This window comes from Lygodium microphyllum, chromosome 21 (genome assembly GCF_053477565.2).
Source record: "Lygodium microphyllum isolate KBCC chromosome 21, Lygodium_microphyllum_v1.1.10, whole genome shotgun sequence".
Lineage (NCBI taxonomy): Eukaryota > Viridiplantae > Streptophyta > Polypodiopsida > Schizaeales > Lygodiaceae > Lygodium > Lygodium microphyllum.
Window position 1 is genome coordinate 59,482,423 of NC_141155.1, and position 21,786 is coordinate 59,504,208.

The following is a 21,786-nucleotide window of genomic DNA, read 5'->3' on the forward strand; positions in this document are numbered from 1 at the left end:
TGATTGAGAATATGATTCTCTTAGGGAGCAAGATAAAGCTATTGAGAGAGAATTCAAAAGGGGACTCCTCCCACTTGATGTTAAACATTTGAGACTCGTGGTGTAGGGTGGTGATATTGCATCCACGAATGGAGGAGATAGCCATTTTTGAAAGTTATGCTTTTGATTTTTTTGTTCGTTTTGTAGAAAGATAAGATCTAGTACATGTGCAATGAGGGGAGGTCGAAGATTAGTGGGGACTTAAGAGACAAAGGGAAGCTTGATTGTCGTGTTCAGCACGGGATTTGGAGAACGATGCATCTGAGAGTGAGAAAGAGACCTCTAGAGATAACATCAGGCCTATCTCATCATGGCAACGTTGTTTGAAAAGCATAATCAGAGTGAAGGTGGCACCATGTTTTGCCACAAAGATTTTCAAAGAAAAAACAATAATGCTTTTTGATAAAGCCTTAAACCAAAAATGATAAAAGCTTAAAGCTTTTCTTATTGTGTATAAGGGTGAAGAGAAGAAAAACTATATAAAGAGGGTGGGCTATAGAGAAGGCCCCCCCCCCTCTCTTTATTGAATCTTTGCTTGTGTTATGAGAGAAGAGGGTCACACCCAAAACAAAAGACGGCGGCAAGTGGCAAAAAACCATTGTATGATGAAGAGCTTGTTTTGAACTACTACATCTATGGTGCGAGAATTTTTTGTGGCTCAATAAATCGTAACTATCAGGAATTGAGGTAAATAAATATTGATTGTTCTTTGCCATCTTCTTTTAGCATTTCATCTTGAAGTGTATGTATGGTTTGAATAAGAACTCAAGACCTTTCAGTTTTGTTTTGTGGTTGTAGATGTTTTACTTACTACGTGTGCTTGAAGTTACACGAGGCATTGATGTTGTTGGTTTACTTATGTTTGATCAAACTATCTAGTTAAGCTCTTTACTTAAATAAAATCATTCAAATTGCTAGTACTTCTTTTTCCTTGTATGTTTTTGGGTTTTATCTCGATCACCGCTCATCAAACAACGTGAGTGAGTTCTATCCATGTGACACGCTTCCCCCAGGGCACTGTCGGAATGGCACACATCAAAGAACGTTGCATAAGCTTTTCGCATAGGGTTTATTTTTTCAAAACTTCGAAAAAAATGTCTAGACGTGGTGCGTGCCACAGACATTTGCCTACCCGCCAACTCAAAACTTGAAGAAGAAGCCTTTTACGACAAATTAGTACAAGCTCCCAAACCACAACGTCGAGAATCGCAGGGACCGCAGGAACACGCAGTCTCCGCGACAGATTTTCCATTCGTTCTCTGTACATTTTGTCAGACTTGCATGGATTGTGCCTGCCATTCATCCGAAGAGCTGATTTTTTCAAGCATATCAAGCTTCATAGCCACATGCCGGAGACAAACCGTGCCTGGCCTTCATTTCTCTTGCAAATTTAATCGGCTGAAGCAGTAGGAGCAGGCTCAGAAGCACCAACACGGCTCTCTGCTACAAATGCTACCTGCAGGCGTCCATTCATCCCAAGAATGTCAACAATTTAGCGACATAATTGTGTTCATTTTGTCAGATTTGCAAGGATTGTGCCGGTCATTCAGCTAAGGAAAGCTGAATTTTGCCATAGTCATCTCCCATGAGAAATTGTACCGTTCATTGATGTACAGAGATGGCTTTAAAGGGGGTCCGTGTCTTCATCTCCCGCAAAGACTTCCCCCCTCAAGTTATAGATTCATTTCGTGATTTGCTACGGGAGAACAGTGCAGAAACGTGCATTTGCTCAAACCCATCCTGCAATGCTAGTACTGATTTTCATGTAATACCATCATCTCAACAGGTAAGTTGTGCTGCCAATCATATGTTTCTCTGTAACTGCAAGTGCTGACTTTTCAGAGGTGGGATATCAGAAGCTGTGCTTGAATTTTGGTAGTGGTTGTTTATTTATTTTTTGGTTTTGGCAGGAAAAGGTAAACGAGTTTCAAAGTCAAGGCTGCAATGTCATAGGCAAGCCACTTTGTATCCCCTCATTCTTTCAGTGCTTGAAGTTTAATATCTCTGTTGTGTGGCTGAGAGAGAAGTTTTTTGGTTAACATTCAATCTACTTCTTGATGGACTTTTCGAGTTTAGGTTGTCATCTACTTCAAGAAGCGAAAAACTTTAGCTTTGTGGTGTACACACAATTGTTCTCAATCATACATTTATCTACTCAGCTTAGCATATTCTGAGCACATCAGTATGGCAATCACGAAACGGAAATGGAAATTGTATGGCGTATGCTTTTGAGACCCTTATGCCCATAAGGTGACAGTCAGTTATTCCTCCATAATTTGAATTGTCTTTGTGTCTTTGATTAATGTATCATGTTCTAATGTCTTCGCTGGTACTTCCTTCAAGCTTGAAATAGCCCATGAGGTTGTTCTTTCTGGCTAAGCTACTTCATATTCCCAGAACCCCATCTTCACTTTGCGCTTCATCACATATTTTCCATTGCTTTCTCATATACTAGATTCCTTATTGCAATCTCTGTTTGGCAAATCCAACCTGTGGTCTTTGAACCATTTAGTGAGGGCTTGCTTGAATGACTCTTACATAGCCCAATGTGGTAGCCATGTGCCATCTTCTCTTCACTCCACTAAGAAAGCTGAGAGTTTGATGCAAAGCCTTTACTTCTAGTGGCAAGATCCTAGCCATTGCAAGCAATGTTCCTTAGAACCCAATTTCAGAATTTCTTGAGAATCATAGGCCTAAAATCCAAGTTGGGGATTTGTGTAGTACTGCTATTTGTACCAATATGTTATCACGTCCCACTTCCAAGTACATAAAATTTTCCACATGCTTAGGGTGCTATGAAAGGATAGTGATAGGGAAACAATTATTTTCAGATGTACTTTCTGTTCTAACTTCGATTTCATGTTACTACCTAAGTGAGGGGAATTGTGGTTGCTTGGACTTTCCCATTCTGGGTTTTTGGTCCCATTCCACATCCATGGTCACATGGTTAAAAGTCCACATTCCACTAGCCACTTGCTTGCAAGCTCTCTTATTCCCATGTAATCTAAAGTGAATTGTGTACATAGGTAATTATACATTTTTCCACTTCTTGTCATATCTTCTTTCAAATTGTGTTGTACTTGTTTTAGTACATCCTATGTCCACTTGTCCGCCTTTCAACTTACTCATTGTTATTTTTGATGCAATCCTTTTGAAGTATCCATCGTGACAAACCTTTGACCACATAGCTTGCCATTTGCACCCCGTCAATGCACTTGTTGTAAAGACATTTTTAAACAAAGATAGAGAACTCAAAGTGTATGAGAAGAACACAATGAAAGCAAGAGAACTCAAAGTGAAGAGAACTTAGAACTCAGAATGAGAGAATGAGTAATCGGACTATGCTGGTATGATACAATGGGCCTCAAATAGTTGTGTTGGGTGGACTGGGGATGAGGTGAGCTGGAAGAGGAGTTAGAGATGCGGATGACAGCTCCAAGAGTGTGTTGTACCTTGAATGGATCATGAAACACAGTAGGCAGGCTGCGGTCTCTATGATGTCAGCTGACTGAAGACGCAGATCAGTGTGGATAATGTCAGTCACACCTGTCAGAATCAGGCTAAGAATAGAGGGGGGCAGCAGGGCAGCCTGCTGGGCAGCAAAACACTGTCAGAAGACTGACAATGATGTCTGGGCTGCAAAATGCAGGGCTTGGAGATGATGTCCCGATAGCTGGGTGGCAGCTGGATGCTGAAAATGCAGGCTGATCTAACATTTATGCAAGTAGCCCATGTGGATCAACTTGTGGGATTTTTCAATTGTAGAGAGCATTTCGAATGATAGGCTTGCCAATGTTCTTGTCTTCATTGGCAGAATCTTTTAATGTGACCTAAATTATAAGGTATCTTTTGATTTAATGAAAGTTTCACATTGCACATTGGAGGAAGAACAAAGAGTCAACTTGTTACATTTGTGGCAAAACAGGTCACTAGAAGAATGATTGCCCCGGCAAGGAGAAGGAGAAGGAGAAGAAGGAGAAATCTTCAAAGGATTCCAGAGCGGTGGCTGCTCCCTCATCAGTTGCTTTCCTCCATTTGGAGGTGGTTGAGGATTCGACTATGCCAGCTTCTGATGTTGCGTTGATTGCCCCATTTACTCGGGAGTGGATTGTGATAGTGGTGCCTCTCGGCACATGACTTCTTTTTCAGCAGGTGTTACTCATTTGTGGCCTTCTCATGGGCAAATTCTTATTGGAGATAGTTCGTCTATTCCTATTCAGGGACGGGGTAATATGCATCTTATTCCAGATGGGGGTGGTGGTGCCCATGCTTTTGAGGTACTTTATGTGCCAGCTTTGGGGTATCATCTTCTCTCGGTGCACAAGATTTGTGCCCTTGGCCTTTTGGTTGAGTTCGATGTGGATTCTTTTTGGATTCTTGGTCGAGGATCAAGAGCGGTTCTATCTTCAGGTTATGAGGAGAATGAAGCCTACAAGTTGCGGTCTTCTTTTGCCTTGACTTCTTTTCTTCTTACCTCTCAAACACAGTTTGAGCTTTGGCATGCTCGGTTTGGTCACCTCAATTATGAATATCTTCGAAAGGCATCTAAGGACCAGTTTGTTCGAGGTTTGCCAGATATTGTGGTGAGTCAGCAGCCTTGTGTATCCTACATGTATGGGAAGCAGACTCGTGATGTTGTTTCTAGTAAGGCTTTGAGGCGGTCTTCAACACCCTTGAAGCTTGTTTCCATTGATCTTTGTGGACCGTTGAGGACGGAATCCCTTTGAGGGAGTTTGTATTTCATGCTCATTGTAGATGATTATAGCAGGATGACATGGGCCTATTTCTTGAAGCTGAAGTCGGAGGCTTTCTTCAACTTCAAGGATTGGTTGCTCTTTGAGGAGACCCAATCGGGGCGGAAGCTGAAGACCTTACGATCGGAAGAGGGAGGAGAATTTGTTTCTAATGAGTTTGCTCGGTTTTGTGAAGAGATCATGGCATACGCCAAGAGTTTGCGAATACAAGCACCCCTCAGGAGAATGACATTTTGGAGTGAAAGAATCGCAGTGTGATATCGAGATGGCCCGTACTATGATGGAGCATCGTCAAACACCTCAATGTCTATGGGTTGAGGCTGTGGCTACTTCAGTTCACATCCTTAATCGTTCTCCTAATTTCACTATTGATGATATGATACCTTTTGAGGCGTACTTTGGATCCAAGCCTGATGTTTCTTATTTTAGGGTTTTTAGGTGTGATGCTTATATTCACATCCCAAAGACAAAGTGTGACAAATTTGAAGCGGCTTCCAGAAGACAGGTGTTTGTGGGCTATAGCTCGCAATCTCAAGGCTACCGATTGTATGATCCCGTTAAGCGGGATGTCTACACGAGCCATGATGTTTGGTTCGTGGAGTTTTCAGCCCTAGAGGGGGATGAGGATCACCGTGTACTTGGAGATCCCGGTGATAGTTGGGCCCCAGCGATTGTTTCTCTCGAGCCTGTCTCTTGAGGATTTTTCTTCGGATGAGGAGCCTACTACCCAACCACCGGATTCATTGATTGGTTCCCCATTGTAGGTGGACCTTCTAAAAACTTCAGCAGATGGAGAGCATTGAGGCGAGATTCGGCCTCTTCCTCGTTGGGCCTGTGACACGTTTCGAGATTCAGGGATCCAGGGGTCCTTGAGGAGTGGGAATTGTAGGATGGATGGTGGAGGTCATGGAGGCACCAGGCACATTCTACGGAGCTTGTTTGCTCTAATTATTGTTTGATGTCCCGTGTTATGTAGGATACAGAGCCTACATTAGTAAAGGAGGCTTTATGGTCTGATCACTGGCGGAAAGTGATGGAAGCCGAGTTGGAGGCTATTGAGCGGAATGGCACTTGGTTCCTTGTGCCTTGTTCCTCTCATAAAAAGGTGACTGGTGTCAAATGGGTTTTCAAGACTAAGTATCATAGTGATGGCTCAAACACATCTCTTGGAGTAGCAAGAAAAACCCACGGTAGCCCTATCTTCGACTGAGGTAGAGTATCGGGCTGTGTCTTCTACCACATGTGAGACTGTGTGGCTTCGACAATTGTTGGAGGAGCTTGGCTGCTCCCAAACTCGTCCTACTATTTTGTTGTGCGACAATGAGAGTTGCATTGCCTTGGCACAGAATCCCGTATTCCATGCCCGGACGAAGCACATAGAGATCCAGTATCACTTCATCAGGGAGAAGCTTTTGGATGCGACCATCAATGTGGAATACTGTAAGGCCGAAGACAATCTTGTAGATTTGTTTACAAAGGCACTTCCCCAGGCTTTGCTTCACCGATATTCTAGATCCCTGTGTTTGTTGCCTTGTCTAGGATCTAAGAGAGGGTGTTGAGTCATTAGTCATCTCTTGTGCCACGTCAGCAGTGCCATGTGGCAGCAGTCAGACTGTCCGATTGCAGTCGGCTGCATTAAATGCAACCGACTTGATTATTTCGGGTTATTTTGAGGCATTCTTTTCAGCCTTTATAAGGCTGAGTTTCTAGCAGTCTTGGATACTTGTATCTGACAGATTTCAGCCTGTTGGTGACGGAGATTGCACTTGGGGCTGACCGAGATCAAGGTCCTTGAGGTGGAGACATACGCAGATATTTTCTCTGCACCCGCGTATAATTCTGCATCCTTATACCACATTCTTCACTGCAGATTTTCTGCGTTTCATTGTCTCTTTCTCTCTCTCTTCTCTCTCCGTTCACTCTTTGTCATGGTCATTTGCTTCCGCATTGCTTCACTCTGACAGGCTTCTCCTTGGAAGAAGAGGCAAGAGCTATATTCTCCACATCGAACAAGTGTACAAGATGGACTTCGTGGTAGCGGGTGTAGCCTTCGAATCCTTGGAACCCTCCTTGGGCTTTAAATTGGGGTAAATCTGCCGGCACTTTTGCTTTGAATGAGTGCCCTTGCCTCAATGGGGCACTTAGGCTACTTCTTGAAATCCTTGGAATCATCCTTCTTTTCCTCTTGTTTCTTGGCCTTGCACTTCTCTTTCTTCTTCCCTTCATCGGAACTTGTTGTATAAGCCTTTGTGGAGTTGGATTCACTGGCACCTATATCTTTGAGCTACTCGTCATTCTCTGACACTAATAGGTCAAGGTCCTTCCAAAGGAGAGTATCTTGGGTCCTCGAAGCTAGAAGACTAATATAGAATACATCAAACTTTGGAGATGGTAGCTAAGTCAAAAGAATCATGGCCATGTCCTTGTAAGATAGTCTGTCCAAGAGATGCAAGCTCATCTCTCATGTCCAATTTATTCATGTGGTCCTTCATGGAAGGAGAATCATTGACACCGAGAATCCAAAGCTTCTTCTCAAGGGATATGTAGTCTGTAAATGTCTTCTGATGGTACAAAGATGCTAGCTTCTTCCACACCTGTGCGATAGTCTTCAATCTACGAACATGCACTAGGACAAACTCCTATAAGCTTGTAAAAAAGAAAGGTTGAGCTCAAGAGTTGAGCCAATCCCATAAGGCGGCACAGTCCATTGTTGATCCCACTTTGGGATCCTCCATGAGACGGGGTACAGGATGGGAAACAAACTCCCAAAGGTCGAAGGTGTTGAGAATGCACTCCATCTTACACAACCACAATGCATAGTTAGAACCATCCAAATGTCCTCTTTGGGCAAAGAAGGAAGTACATGCACTTGCATTGAGGGTGCCGTAGGAGGTATCTTAAGACCAGGGTGACGGGTCTTTTGTGAAACATGGAGGGAGGGGGGGGAGGAGAAAGTTGTTGTTGTACAAATGGACTTGGTAACCTCCGTTCTTGGTTTTCATGAGAATCATTGCGATAATCTTGCCACCTTCCAGAGGAATGATGAGAACGCTTATTCTCTAAATCATCAAAGCTTGCAAATTGGTGATAAGACATCTTCTATGACTTGCAAAATACCCAAAAAAATCTGCGTTTGTGGTAGACAGCCCCTCGAATGGTGGAAATCAGCTACACGTTTGCAAGGAAATTGATGTAGATGGTCCGCTTGGAGGAGATCAGCTGTTGCCTGTATCAAAAATTGCTGCATTTGCACAAAACGCTGATGTAGACTGTTGCTGGGATGATTTGGAATATTGCTTGCTCCAAGAAATAATTGCATTTGCTGATGGAGATTGTCGCCTATAGGAGAACATCTGTGTTTTAGAAAAAAGCTGATGTGGATGGCCGCGATTGCAGTTTGGGGGAGGGTTTGCCTCAGCTTCAAACAGCTCTATGTTCTCTCGTTTGGCAATGATACCATGTGAGAGTGCGTAATGAAAGATGAACACGAACGTAGCGAGAAATGAAGAGAGACAACAGGAAAAGGAAGAAAGAAATCTGCAATGATTGAAGATGAATGCTGAATACAATAGTGTGGGCTGATTAGTCCTTGCACGCAGCCCAAGGTGTCAGTAAGGGCACCGGATTAGGTTGAGAATGATGATAGTAGTAGTATCGGAGACGGAGGAGAATATCGGAGATGAAGTGTGCTTCAAAAACGTGTAGAAGAGAATGATTTGCCAAGTGTTAGGGGGGAGCTATAAATAGTTGAAAAGCCCCAAAAACGTGCAGCATTGGAGATGTAGGAGAATGCTAGAGATGAAGTGCGCTCCAAGAATGTGCAGAAGAGAATGATCTGCCAAGTGTTGGGGGGGACTACAAATTTGGCCGATTGCTTTCACATGGCTCTAGAGGTTGTCGGACTTGCAATAAATGCATTTAGTAGAAATAAACAAAGCGAAAAATGTTGTCATGGCTGTCCAGGCAAAATCGTAGCATCCTTGAGCAACGGGGACCAGTTGGCAAGCAACACTGATTGACATCTGACTAGTAGACACATGAAATGCACACTAAGACGTGTAGAAACTGAGAAACACACACTAAATTGTTAGAGTTCCAATGTCTCCATTAGACTCTGATAGGAGCTCACAACAAGGAGATGATAGATTGACAAATCCTTAAATAGATAGGCTAACAACCTAGATTGTATCATAACCTTGATTCGTATGTGGCAATTCTACTACAAAATTTATAGAAATGCTACTTCACTTTCTATCGGGAATTGGTAAAGGATGCAATATCCCCGTCTGTTTGTAAGCATAGAGAAGAATGTGAGAATAACAATACTTTGAACTTAACCAACTCGATCAATTATCACCATATGAGAGAGAGAGAGAGAGAGAGAGAGAGAGAGAGAGAGAGAGAGAGAGAGAGAAAGAGATTACCTTTTACGAAAAAAAGAGAGAGAGAGAGAGAGAGAGAGAGAGAGAGAGAGAGAGAGAGAGAGAGTCAACACTACGTTGAGAGGGGAATTGGTCCCTCCCCCTTTACAGGAATTTATTGATACAAATCATGGGCATCATGTGCCTAGATCATATACAAAAGGATTGATTTGCTGCAATTTTGAAAATTAGGGTTTTGAAATCCTAATTTCTGCATACTTCACGCAGCATGTTGATTTTCTTCTTTAGTGCGTGGACTAGATCAAGCTAAGTAAAAAGTGTTTCTTGGATGAGTGATAGATAGGAGAGTACAAAGTATGTGGTTGAAATTTCAATATGAGAGCTTATTGAAAAGGAAATAAAGAGAGCTTTCCAATATATAGGTGTGGGCCTTGGGTGGTCAAAAGTGAAAAGTAGAGGCTATAAATAACAAGTGTTTGTTAAAAATGATAAGTGTAGAGACACTTGTCTCTTCAAAATGACACATGTCTTATTTTAGATGCCACATGTTACTTTTTTTGAGAAAGAAACTTCTAACCTTCTACTCTTAAAATCTCTCAAATGGTTAATAATTTGAGATAGGTATTGTGAAAAAATTGTTTCTTGTGAAATTCCGAAGCCTTTGATGCGAACAAAATTTTCATTTGAGCAACTTCCAAAAATAGTAACCTCCTAAATTTCAAGAGTCCTCAAATTTAGATTCTAGAGAGCTTCATTATATAGGTTCATTAATTTATGGTTTGTTTCTTTGATCATGAGTATTTGGTTTCACTTTTTGAAATTACTCTTTATATGGGCTTTTAGTTAATGTAACCTATCCAAGTGTAAAAGTCTTAGTCATTTGAGCTTTCCGGTTAATTTGACCGCCTGACTAAAATTTTAATTTCCATTGGACATCTCGTCAATGATGATCCAAGTATAATTATAGGGTGTTCTAGCCATTGGCCATCCTTGAGTAGAAAGATGATATTTAATCATATTTTGAAACATTGAAATAATACAAATCACCTTTCAAAGTATATGTGTATCAAATTAATTTAAATCATTGAGCTAAAATGTCTTGGTGACAATTGATAAACAAAAGGTTAGTTATATCCCTCTCTCTTGAAATCCGTCTTGTTCTCAAGACATTGCTTGAAGTATTTTTGGTCCTATAGCTTCTCCATATGTTGCAAGTATTTTTGGATAGTCTTTAAAACACTCTTCTAGCATCCATATAGAATCTAAGTGAGAGTAATTTTTAAATTGCAAAAGAAACTTTTTGGAAATGTTTCTTTCTCGCTTTCCCCATTAGAGGCCCAATGTATTTCGTGTGGTGTGGATACTTATTAAAGTGTCAATGTAGGGTATGTACACCTAGTGTCTTAGAAACTTAAAGTAGTGACACTAGGCTTTAGAGTAAATAAACCTAACTTTAGTTAATTGATGGAAGGCTGGTTAGGTCAACCTATGATCTAAACTGGAGTTTTACTTGCACTCTGTCTTTCAATTCAGCAAAGATAGTCTTCTCTATTGCTTTAGCTTACACATTGTCATTTTCTTTTGTTTCTCTCTCCTTCATAGTTGGTGCCATTTCTCACATTTGGTATCAGAGTAGCTTTTGCATATGAGTTTCGTTTAATCACCATTAGCCGGTGCCGCTCTACCCAAGGTCCTACTGCCATTAGCTTCCATTCGTGCGAGGAAGAGGAGCTTTGAGCAACTCGGCTCAGTTGAGTTTCTGTTATTGTTGCCATCTCCACCCCTTGCACCACCTGTAGAATGACGTCTCGAGGCTCCTCCACCAAAAGTACCGGTATTTTTCGACACCATCGATAGCCTTGTCTAGTCCACTAGAAGCGCCACTTGCACTTGTCCTCACTTGCCACTTTGCAAGTGTTGCTACCAAGGTCGCCATTGCTTTGTATGCTTGTGCTGCTTGAAGCAGTAGCACTGCTCTTTGTGTGTGCGCTTATGCCTCCTCTTGTGTTGCTACCTCCCCCTGCTCCTTTGTTGTCTCACCGCTGTTGTGTCTCCAATTCGCTTGCTTGTTGCCGCCTTGTCTTGTTATGCCTCCATTGCACATCACTGCTCCTACTAGAACCTCCCTTGCTTTCTGCATTGTTTGAGTAGCACTGTCTGGTTAGCCTCGTCTAGCTTAGCCTCTATTGCCACTTGGACCATTTGCAATACCATCAGCTATCGCTTCTATTGCAGTTTGCTGCCTTGCTCTAGCACATCTTTGCCCACTTAGCTCTAGTTGTCACTGATGTAGTTCAGCTTGCATTGTGAGTTGTCGAAAGGTCTTGAAGTTTGCACACATATCTTGAGGCACTTGACACTTTTGACTGAATCGGCATTCTATGCACAAACGGACATTGGGAATGCTGATATTGTACCTCTAGATTTGTGTAAGAAATTTGGGCCTTTTTGGTCTAGAGACATTGGCACACATCGTGAGGCGAACTATAACTGTTGGTAATTGTCGGCGTGCATACCAAGGCAATAGTTTGTCAGAATTTCGGATTGTGAGACATTTATTCAATTTCTTTAAAATTTTGGAAAGAAATTTGGGGCTTTTGTCTGACACGCATTCCAAGGCAAGGAACAAGTATTACAACATCATTATCTTGCTGCATTAGTCAGATTTGCTAGTGAATTTTGGGAATTTCTAGTAAAATTAGGGAAATTCAACATTAAATTGCTGTAAATTGTCTTTCTAGGCATGCATTTCGAGGCAAGTGTAGTACAACATTGTATTCCTGTAAATTGTAGCTTGAGCGTTGATGTAGGCAACCTTGGGCACATTTGTCAAGAATTGTGAGAGTTTGGTATTTGCATTCTAATCTCGTGTGGGGATTTTTGGTACTTAGTAGAGTACATTCTATACTTCAGCATGAAGTATTTTGCTGTTGATTTTTGTGCATCATTGGCAATGTGGCACATCAAGGGCATAATAACTAGAGCAACATACTTGGTCTCCTCACTCAGGAGGACGAGCTTGATGGCACCAACTAGCCTCTGTGGAGTTTTATGGTGCGTAATCTTCTTGTGGTGAAGGATTTGTCGGGCTATGCCATTGGTGATTTGTAGTGACCAGGAGGTCTTGCACCTTAGTCACCTCTGTGTAATGCTAGAGGACAGGTTGCTGGTGCTATGCTGTTGCACCCCCTTCTCCTCGTATAGAGGATCAACTAAGGTGGGACTTGAAGGATGCACAAGCACTATCTTTGATTGCTTTCTTAGTAAAAAGAGCTATCATTCACATATTCAATCTTGTGAGACCTCAAAAGCAACTTGGGATGTGCTAGAATGTATGAAGCCAGGATATCTTATCTATGCAAAGAGCTGTTTAATGTGAATATGGATGAGGGTGATAGTATGATTGATCACTTCACACACATACAAGATTTGCGTGAGCAGTTGCTTAATGTCAAAGAGGTCATTTAGGATGCAGAAATGGTAAATATCACACAACTTCATCCTGAGTCGTATATTGGATTCCACACCTCGTTGATGTTGTCTTTTGTGGGGGGGGGGGGGAAACAGTAGCCCCTTATATTTGTGAAATTGAAAAGCCTCTTGCTATAAGAGGAACAAACTCGAAAGAATGTTGCATTGCATTGGGTGATGTAGCTATGCTCTCAAGATACAAAGGCAAAGGGAAAGTTAAGCAAAATGTGAAAAATCAACAAAAGGCTAATGTGGGACAGCCATCAAATAAGTGTTGGGTGTAAAGTCCCTTCGTCTCCGTGTAAATAGTCTTACGGGTGTAAATACATCCTTATTGTACCTTGTATCCTACATATAAATGCATTCTTTTATTCTTTGTGTACCGTCACAAACTGGTACACCTATCTCTGCGTTCACTCTCTTTAACTCTCAGCTCAGCTCTGCAGCTCATGCCTTGATCTCGCACTCCATTGCGCACTCACTCCCCTTCAAATTGGTATCAGAGCGTTGGTAACGGTGTTCGCGTTTCTCAAGAAGTGCGAATTAGGTTTGCACAAGAGAAGAAGCTTGCTTTTGCACAACAGTCGACAGTTGAGGTGACATGTGTACAAGCGTCAGGTCCAAGATTGGCAGGTCGTGACAACGACAGGTCCAAGACTGGGAGTGTGTGATAGACGATAGCTTTGCGATAAGGCTTAGGCAAGCGGACAGTCAACAGTCGTGCTATAGTCGACAGGCGTGTTACGGTCGATAGGCGTGCTATAGTTGACTACCGCGTAACGGGCGACCGCCGGGGGGGGAGGGGGGGGGCGGGCGGCTGTACGAGTGACAAGCCGTTACGCGACGTGACTGCACGGCCGACGGGCAGGTCAACAGTCCAATAATTTTTTTAAAAAATAAAAAATTTTCAGACTGATTTATTTCCTCTCTTTTGGGTGTTCGCGCGTGCAAGCATAGTGCACAAGTTTGTGCGGATTTAGGCCCAGAAATTTGGGGCTTTTTCAAATTGAGTGCTACTCATGCAAAATTGAGGCATCTGCGTTAGAAATTGTAGACATTGTGCGCGTTTGGATTGGGGATTTTGCCAAATTTACTAAAATTTTGCTCATTTGATATTATTTTTGGTAATGTTGCTGAAGTGGGAGTCACTTGGCAGTGGTGTATGCATTTGATGTATGCTGATATTGCAGTCATACTGCTGAAAGTCATTCGTTCTACTGCTGTACATGTACTTGGACTGAATCTTGCTATTATTTGCTGAAGAATTGGGCTGTAATTAGCTAAATATTAAGCTCATATTTGTTGTCATAAATTGCAGCATTGAATTTCTGGTTTATTGCTGAAAAATGGCTGCAAATGCTTCTAGCAGCAGTGACACTAAGTCCCTCTTTGAAATCAAGAGTTTTGATGGCATTGGCTTTGTCTTGTGGAAGGATAGGATGCAAGGCATTTTGTTTCTCAAGGACTGTGAAGATGCTCTCTTGGAGACTAAGGCTGTAGCTATGACATATGTGGATTGGGCTAGACTTAATAAGAAGGCCATTGCATACATTAAGATGACAATGTTTAATGATGTACTTACAGACATCAAGCGTCTTGATACAGGTTATGCTATATGGAAAAAGCTTAAGGATACTTATGAAAATACAACTCTTGTGAATCAAGTGCATCTTATGCGTAAACTTGTAAACATGGAGTTGGATGAATCTAAGCCAACATCTGAGCATTTGAGTACCTTCATAGGGGTTTTGAGTCAGTTTTGCAGGACTCTGGTTTGGCGGCTTTTGATGATAAATTGAAAGCTATTTTCTTATTGATGACTTTGCTTGACAGCTGGGAATCTTTGGTTGTGTCACTTAGTGACAATCCTGCTTTGACTTTTGATGGTGTAAGAGGTTCAATCCTTAATGAAGAAATCAGAAGAAAGTCTAGTGGTGAAAGTAGTGGCTCAGCTTACCATGTGAGAGGTAGGTCTGAAAAGAGGGGTAATGCAGCCAGTAAAGGGAAAAGCAAAAGCAAAAGCAAGGGCAAACAACAGGATGTCACATGCTATCAGTGTGTAAAGGGCATAAAAAGCCTGATTGTCGGTATTTCAAGAAAGAGCAAGAAAGAAAGAAACAACAGGGTAAGAAAAAGAAGGATGATAAGAAAGATGATGACAACTCTTCCTCAAAAGAAGTTGCAAAGGCAAATGTTGCATCTACTGTGGTCATAGAAGAGCCGCCTGACACTGAAGAGATACTTCTTGTAGCCTCATGTAATGATGCAGATATAATGGCAGCAGCATGTGATATGCACATCACCAAAAATGAGGTAATTGATGCCTTACTTTCAGCTCATGATGGATTGTCACAATCATAGATAGTGGACAGCGGTGCCTCCTTTCATGTTAGAGGCAGAGAGGGTGTTGGCACCATTCACTTGGCTCTTGAAAATGGCCAAGAGCTGATTTTTCAAGATGTCAAATTTGTACCTGACATAAAGAAGAGAACTATCAGTTGGGCAACTTGATGCTAAAGGGTATTTTACTACATTTGGTGGTGGATCTTGAAAGGTCCATAAGGGCTCTATGCTGATTGTTAAAGGCAGCAAAAGGGGGACTTTATATTACTTGCATTGTAAAGCATTACTTGGCAAGTTCATGGCTGTGGCTAAAGTCCAGTTTCACAGATGGAGCTTTGGCACAAAAGACTTGGTCATATGAGCCAGAAAGGCCTTCAGGTTCTCTCCTCTTTAGGGAGATTTGATGTAAAAGACTCTGGTCTCGAATTTTGTAATGATTGCTTATATGGAAAACAAGTGAAGTCTCCTTATTACTCTGGTGTCATTAAAAAGTCTAATGCTCTTGACCTAGTACACTTTGATGTATGCACTATGCTTGTTAATTCGTATGGGGGTGCATGGTACTTTGTTACTTTCATTAATGATTTCAGTAGAAAGTCATGGGTGTATGTATCTAAGAGCAAAAAGGAAGTGTTGGATTCTTTTAAAAATTTTCATGCTTTTGTTACCACACAAAAAGGGCTTAAGTTGAAAGCCATAAGAATAGATAATGGGGGTGAGTATGTCTCAAAAGAATTTAACAAGTTTTGTGAGATGCATGGCATTAAGAGGGAGTTGACAACCCCTTATAATCTTGCATCAAATGGCGTGGTTGAAAGATTTAACCACGCACTTTGTGAGAGAGTCAGATGCATGTTATCCACAGCTAATCTTCCGCAACAGTTTTGGGGAGAGGCTCTTAAAACTGCAGTTCATGTTTGCAATTCCTCTCCCAATCGTACATTGGAAAATGGCATTCTTGAAGAGGTTTGGTCTGGCAAACTGCTTCATATGACCATTTGCGTGTCTTTGGCTGTGATGCCTTTGTGCATGTACGTGTAGAATAGAGGACCAAACTAGACATGAAATCCATCTAGGGCATCTTCATGGGACATGGAGATGAGGGAGAGATGGGTTATAGAGTTTGGCTTCCTCAGGGCAAGAAGATAGTATGCAGCCGAGATGTAGTATTTAATGAGGCAAAGTTGTTGAAAAATGCTACACATGGTGATCTTGATAAAAAGAATGTCAAATTTCAGCATGAACAGCTAGCCATTCAGCAGCCATTAGCTGAAAGTTTTGTCCCTTTTGATATTGAAAATGAGTAGCAATCTATTGTGCTACAGCCAGAAGATCATGGACGGCAAATAGATGCACAAGATAAAATAGGATAGCAAGAAGAACATGCTGAAAACAGATTACAGCAGCAAGAAAATGCTGAAAATCAGCCACCTGGTGATGGTGTGCACATTCCTCAGGATGTAGACTCACTGCCTGATAATACAGATCATTGGGTAAGACGGTCTACACGTGTCAAAAGGCAGCCATAGAGGTTTCAGCCATCTTGGGATTGCATTTTGTTGAGTGACGAGGGTGAGCCTCTGACATTTAAAGAGGCACAATCATGTGAAAACAAGAGATAGTGGGAGCTTGCTATGCAAGAAGAGATGAAGTCTCTATATGCAAATAACACATGGGAGCTTGTACCTTTGCCCAAGGATAGGAAAGCTATTCCTAATAAATGGGTTTACAAAGTGAAATGTATTGATGGAAAGCCCAAGTACGAGGCACGGCTAGTTGCTAAGGGCTATATTAAAAGGAATGAATAGACTTCCAGGAGGTATTTTCACTAGTGGTGAAGATGACTATGCTCCGTGTTTTGTTTGCTCTCACTGCATCCTTGGATTTAGAGTTGGATCAAATGAATGTGAAGATTGCTTTTCTTCATGCTGACTTGGATGAAGTGCTGTACATGAAGCAGCCATAAGGATTTGCTATTCTAGGAAAAGAGCATTTGGTTTGTAAGCTGTAACGCAGCTTATATGGGCTGAAACAAGCCCCTAGACAATGGTACAAAAAATTTGATACCTTTATGCTCAACCATGGATTTAAACATAGTCATGTTGATCTGTGCTTATACACTAAAAAGGCTGATGATGGCAGCCTTATTGTGCTGATTTTATATGTGGATGACATGCTGATTGCAGAACAACATAAGTACTTTGAATGCTTTTAAAAGGCTGCTGGGTTTAGCCTTCTCTATGAAAGATTTGGGGGCAGCTGAACACATTTTGGGCATGCGCATTAAAAGAGACAGCGGGCAGCATTTGTTGTTTCTCTCATAGGACAAGTACATCAGCAAATTACTTGACATGTTTAATATGGTTGATGCTAAGCCTCTTGGTGTACCTTTACCGCCACATACAAAGCTTAGCAAAGCTGATTGCCCTAAGGATGATGCAGCTTCTAGTGCCATGAAGGGTATACCTTATGCATCAGCTTGTGGATCTTTGATGTATGCCATGGTTGCAACTCGCCCTGACTTGCTCATGCAGTGGGAGTTGTTAGCAGATTTATGTCTAACCTTGGCAAGCCACATTGGGAAGCATTGAAATGTATCTTTCGATATTTGAAAGGTACACAAGAAAAGTGTATATGCTATGGAAAGGGTACACTAGAGTTTGTAATAGTCCCGCTATAGGACTCCCCTTTCCCCCTAAATGAAAAAAAAAAAAAGGAAAAAAAAAGAATTAACCCCCCTGATTACGCCACCAACTGGCGGACAGCGTGAGGGAAGGGGAGGCTGTCGTGTCGACAGACGTGGAAGGACAGGGGGTTGTTGCTACGTGGCGAAGGAGGCGGCAGGAGGGGGGGGACTGGTGCTACCGTGTGGCGAAGGAGGTGGCGGGAGGGAGAGCCTCCATTACAAACCCCCCCCCCCCCCCCCCCCCCCCCCCCAATTACCTAAAAAAAAAACCCGCCAAGGGATGGGAAGGCTAGGTGGAGGGGCACGACCTGCTGCTACTCAAATAGGGAAAAGGAGAGGAATAAGAAGCAGAGGAAGAGTGTGAGTAGAGAAGAATAAGAAGGAGAGGAAGTGAGTAGAGAAGAATAAGAAAGAGAGGGAGAGAGTGGGTAGAGAAGAGGAGAGAAATAAGGAGAGGGAGAGAGTGGGCAGAGAAGAAGAGAGGAGAGAGTGGGTAGAGAAGAAGAGAGGAATAAGAAGGAGAGGGAGAGAGTGGGCATAGAAGAAGAGAGAAATAAGAAGAAGAGGCAGAGAGTGAGTAGAGGAGAAGAGGGGAATAAGGAGAGGGAGAGAGGGAGTAGAGAAGAAGAGAAGAATTAGAAGAAAGGGGGAGAGAGAGGAGAAGAAGAAGAGAAGAAAAAAAAGGGGGGTAAGAGAAGAGAGAAAGAGAGATAGAGAGAGAGAAGGGAATTGTTTTTTTTCTTCCCTTGTTAAAGAAATCGGAGCTCGCCATTCCTCTTACCTTCCCCCCCCCTTGGAGGAAAAGCCTCGCAGTCTAGTCCCTTCCGCGAGGAGCCGTCTCTTCCGTAATCTGGGTGTATAGCCGCGAAGCAAAAACCAAATCATATGATGCCTCCCAAACGAAGTAAGGTCCAACGAAACACAAATCCCGCCTCAACCGATGGAGCCATGGAGCAAGAAACTGCGTCACTTGGTAATCAAGTGCATTCTATTCACCCTACCGTGATGGGGAGTCTTAAGGACATAGGCGGGCTTCATTGGGAATGGAAAACTATTCGGCAAAAGTCTACCATAACTAACCACCGTTTAGTTTACATTATTTTATCATATTGAAAATCATGTATTCATGCATGCAAAAGAAGAAGCCAAGACCTTATTGATTATGCACGTAATACTTCAGATCATGCGCTAATGTTAGCAAGCTTAAAAAAAAAAAGGGTTGTTGAAACACTTATGCTTATTCGTTAATTAAGCAGAAATTGTACTTTTTCTTTGCATCACAAACTTGTGAACTTGGAAAGGTAGGAGTGAGGGTTTGAACCAAGTACATGAAATTCCTAAATTGCTATAATAACGTTTAGGTATATCTAGACCATTGCAAGACAAAAACAGGTATCCGGCTAAACTTCCGGCTCCTATAAACTTCCAGAGGGAGTGTTAGTTTTTTTTTTCCTTAGGACTGATAACTTCACGTCCTCCATCCCAAGAAAAAAAATTTAAAAAAATAATATATATATGTATATATATATACAAGTCTCTATTTGTGTTTGGCATAAGTGCATCGAAATGAATTCCCAAAAGCAAAAGCCTGCTTTGCAGCATTGTATTGTCTAGGAAAACTACGCCTCTAAATTGCGTGGCATCATGATCAGTCTAGTTACGCTACTAGGGATTCATCTTGAAGATAACTATCAACCGCACTTATGAAATACAAAAATTTGTTCAAGAGCCGTTCAATATAAATGAACCCTATACACGCAAGGATAGGGCTCAACTCAAATTATTTAGGGTTTCGAAGAAACTAAGCCAATTTGGGGTTACTTCATAGGGGGACGGAACGAAGAGATTCCCTACCCTTCGGAGGATATTGGAAATTAGCGCTAAGGCATGAAGGATAACGCTTGGGTCAAGAGAGGGACCCCACTTTAGCAGATGTCTCAAGCTCTCACCTGCACCTTGGTTTGTGCTTGTAAATTTAGGAACACTATTTCTAAATTTAAAGATTGTGTAACCCCAAACTCATAAAGAAGTATAGTGAATCAAGTGGAACTTTTGTAGGGCGCGCCAAACCACCCCCAGTTGGCCGCCAACCCTAGCCAAGGGGGTTTTAAATAGCCGTGACGGGAACATGGACCGAACCTGCCACGAGAGGTCTCTCCGCGGATTGGTTTGAACGTAGGAGGACGCTTGGATGCCGGGGGGGCTCTGGCTGTAAATTCCTTGCCTCCGGGCCCTACTCAAGCGATCAGCGTGACTCGGAATAGATTTTCGAGGGGCCATTGTTACTAGTGCAGGGCGGAAACTTGGTGGAATTAAAGTGCATCCTTACGGATTGCGAATATTGGCTCTTTTGAACAAGACTTGTAATTCTGATAATTTGTTAATATTAAGTACTTCCAGGGAAATTGCTCAAATTTGTTTTCGTGTCAATGCCATAAGATTACGTGAACGAACCTTGTCCCCTAAAAAGGTTTAATTAAGGAAGCTGTTTTTACATGTCACACTTAAGAGTGATAGGACTAATTAGACAACTAAAGTACGCCAAGTGAGGGAAGCGGGAGGGCGGAACCCCCGACGGGTCTGTCCTACAGCAGGGTGGTTTCAGAGAACTGGGAGGCTTCTCACAAGGTTTTACTAACGACCGACGCTTAAAAATGGTTAGGTTAGAACCCCGATTCATGCTGTTTTAGGGGACCGGAATGGGACTATGCCCTATGGGCAGAGAGGTGGAGCGCCGCATCTCTCTCGTTTCCCATTCTCTTTGAACCAAGTGCGGCATGGGTTTGCTTCGGCTGGGTATCTCTGCTTAAAGTAGGATGTCCAAAACCCGACGTTAGAATGCTGTCAGGAGACCTTGACTACTAGGGACTCAAGTTTCAGGTCAATCCTAGTGGGTTCGGCCGCAAATATTCTGTTGCGAGGCGGACTCAAGAAACCCTAGGCGACAAACCCCGTGACATTCCATGGGAGTGCCAGGTGGCGTCGCTTAGATTCGTCTCTCGATGGACCGCTAAAAACGTGCTTGGACAGCCAATAGGTAGGCATGTTACAAGAGTTGCAAGGATTTTGTGATTTAGACATGGCAGGAGATCTTGAAGCTAGGAAATCTACTAGTGGGTATGTTTTTACTTTGGCTGGTGGGGCTATCTCTTGGTGTTCAAGATTGCAGAAAACTGTGGCACTGAGTACTATAGAAGCTGAATATATTTTAGCCACAAAAGCTTCTAAGGAAGCTATTTGGCTTGGCCATTTGGTCAAGGATTTTGGTCTTTCTTCACGTACTCCAGTGCTTGGTTGTGATAGCCAGAGTGCAGTATATCTGGCTAAGAATGCCATGTTCCATGCACATACCAAACACATAGATGTTCGGTATCACTTTATTCGATAGGTCTTGGATGATGGTCTTGTCACACTGACTAAGGTCAAAACCCAAGATAACCTTGCAGATGTTCTCACTAAGTGTCTTGCAAAGGCTCAGTATGAGCATTGCATTCGTTTAGTGGGAGTTGACTAGCTTAAAGGTACCACTTTGGGCCTTTAAGTGGGAGGTTGTTGGGTGCAAAGTACATTCGTCTTTGTGTAAATAGTCTTACGGGTGTGAACACACCCTTATTGTACCTTGTATCCTATATATAAATACATTCTTTTATTCTTTGTGGACCGTCACAAATTGGTACACCTATCTCTACGTTCACTCTCTCTAACTCTTAGCTCAGCTCTGCCGCTCACGCCTTGATCTCGCACTCCATTGCACACTCACCCCCCTTCAATAAGGTTGCCCAAGACAGAAAAGTCCAAGAAAAAAGGAAAAATGACATTATTGCAAAAAGCCTAGTCATTATATTGATGAATGCAAGGAGCAATTGGGCAAAGAAAAGGACTTTGATTTGGCTGTCTAGGAGATATCAGCCAATAGATCTTTTAATGGTGATGCTATAGCAACTTTGTGGAGGAGGACTATGCATTTCTAACATGCAGTTTTGATGCTTCGATGGCCGATTCAACATTTAATGCTATTGAAGTGTAGCATACATGGTATTTTGATAGTGGGACATCCATGCATATCACTTCTAGGAAGTGTCTCTTTACATCTTTGCATTTAGTTCATGTA

General features: G+C 42.3%; 1 protein-coding gene across 3 annotated transcripts in view; it reads left to right on the forward strand.

Annotated features, from left to right (window-relative positions):
- Positions 1-1,111: 1,111 nt before the first annotated feature.
- MEI1 (transcription coactivator) overlaps positions 1,112-21,786 on the forward strand; it is a 95,634-nt gene continuing 74,959 nt past the window's right edge. For all 3 annotated transcript variants that reach the window (XM_087662295.1, XM_087662294.1, XM_087662296.1), the window contains exons 1-2: positions 1,112-1,825; positions 1,950-1,992. In XM_087662295.1, the coding sequence (XP_087518421.1) occupies positions 1,658-1,825; positions 1,950-1,992 (211 nt within the window). In that variant the 5' untranslated portion in view covers positions 1,112-1,657. The remainder of the gene's footprint in view (positions 1,826-1,949; positions 1,993-21,786) is intronic.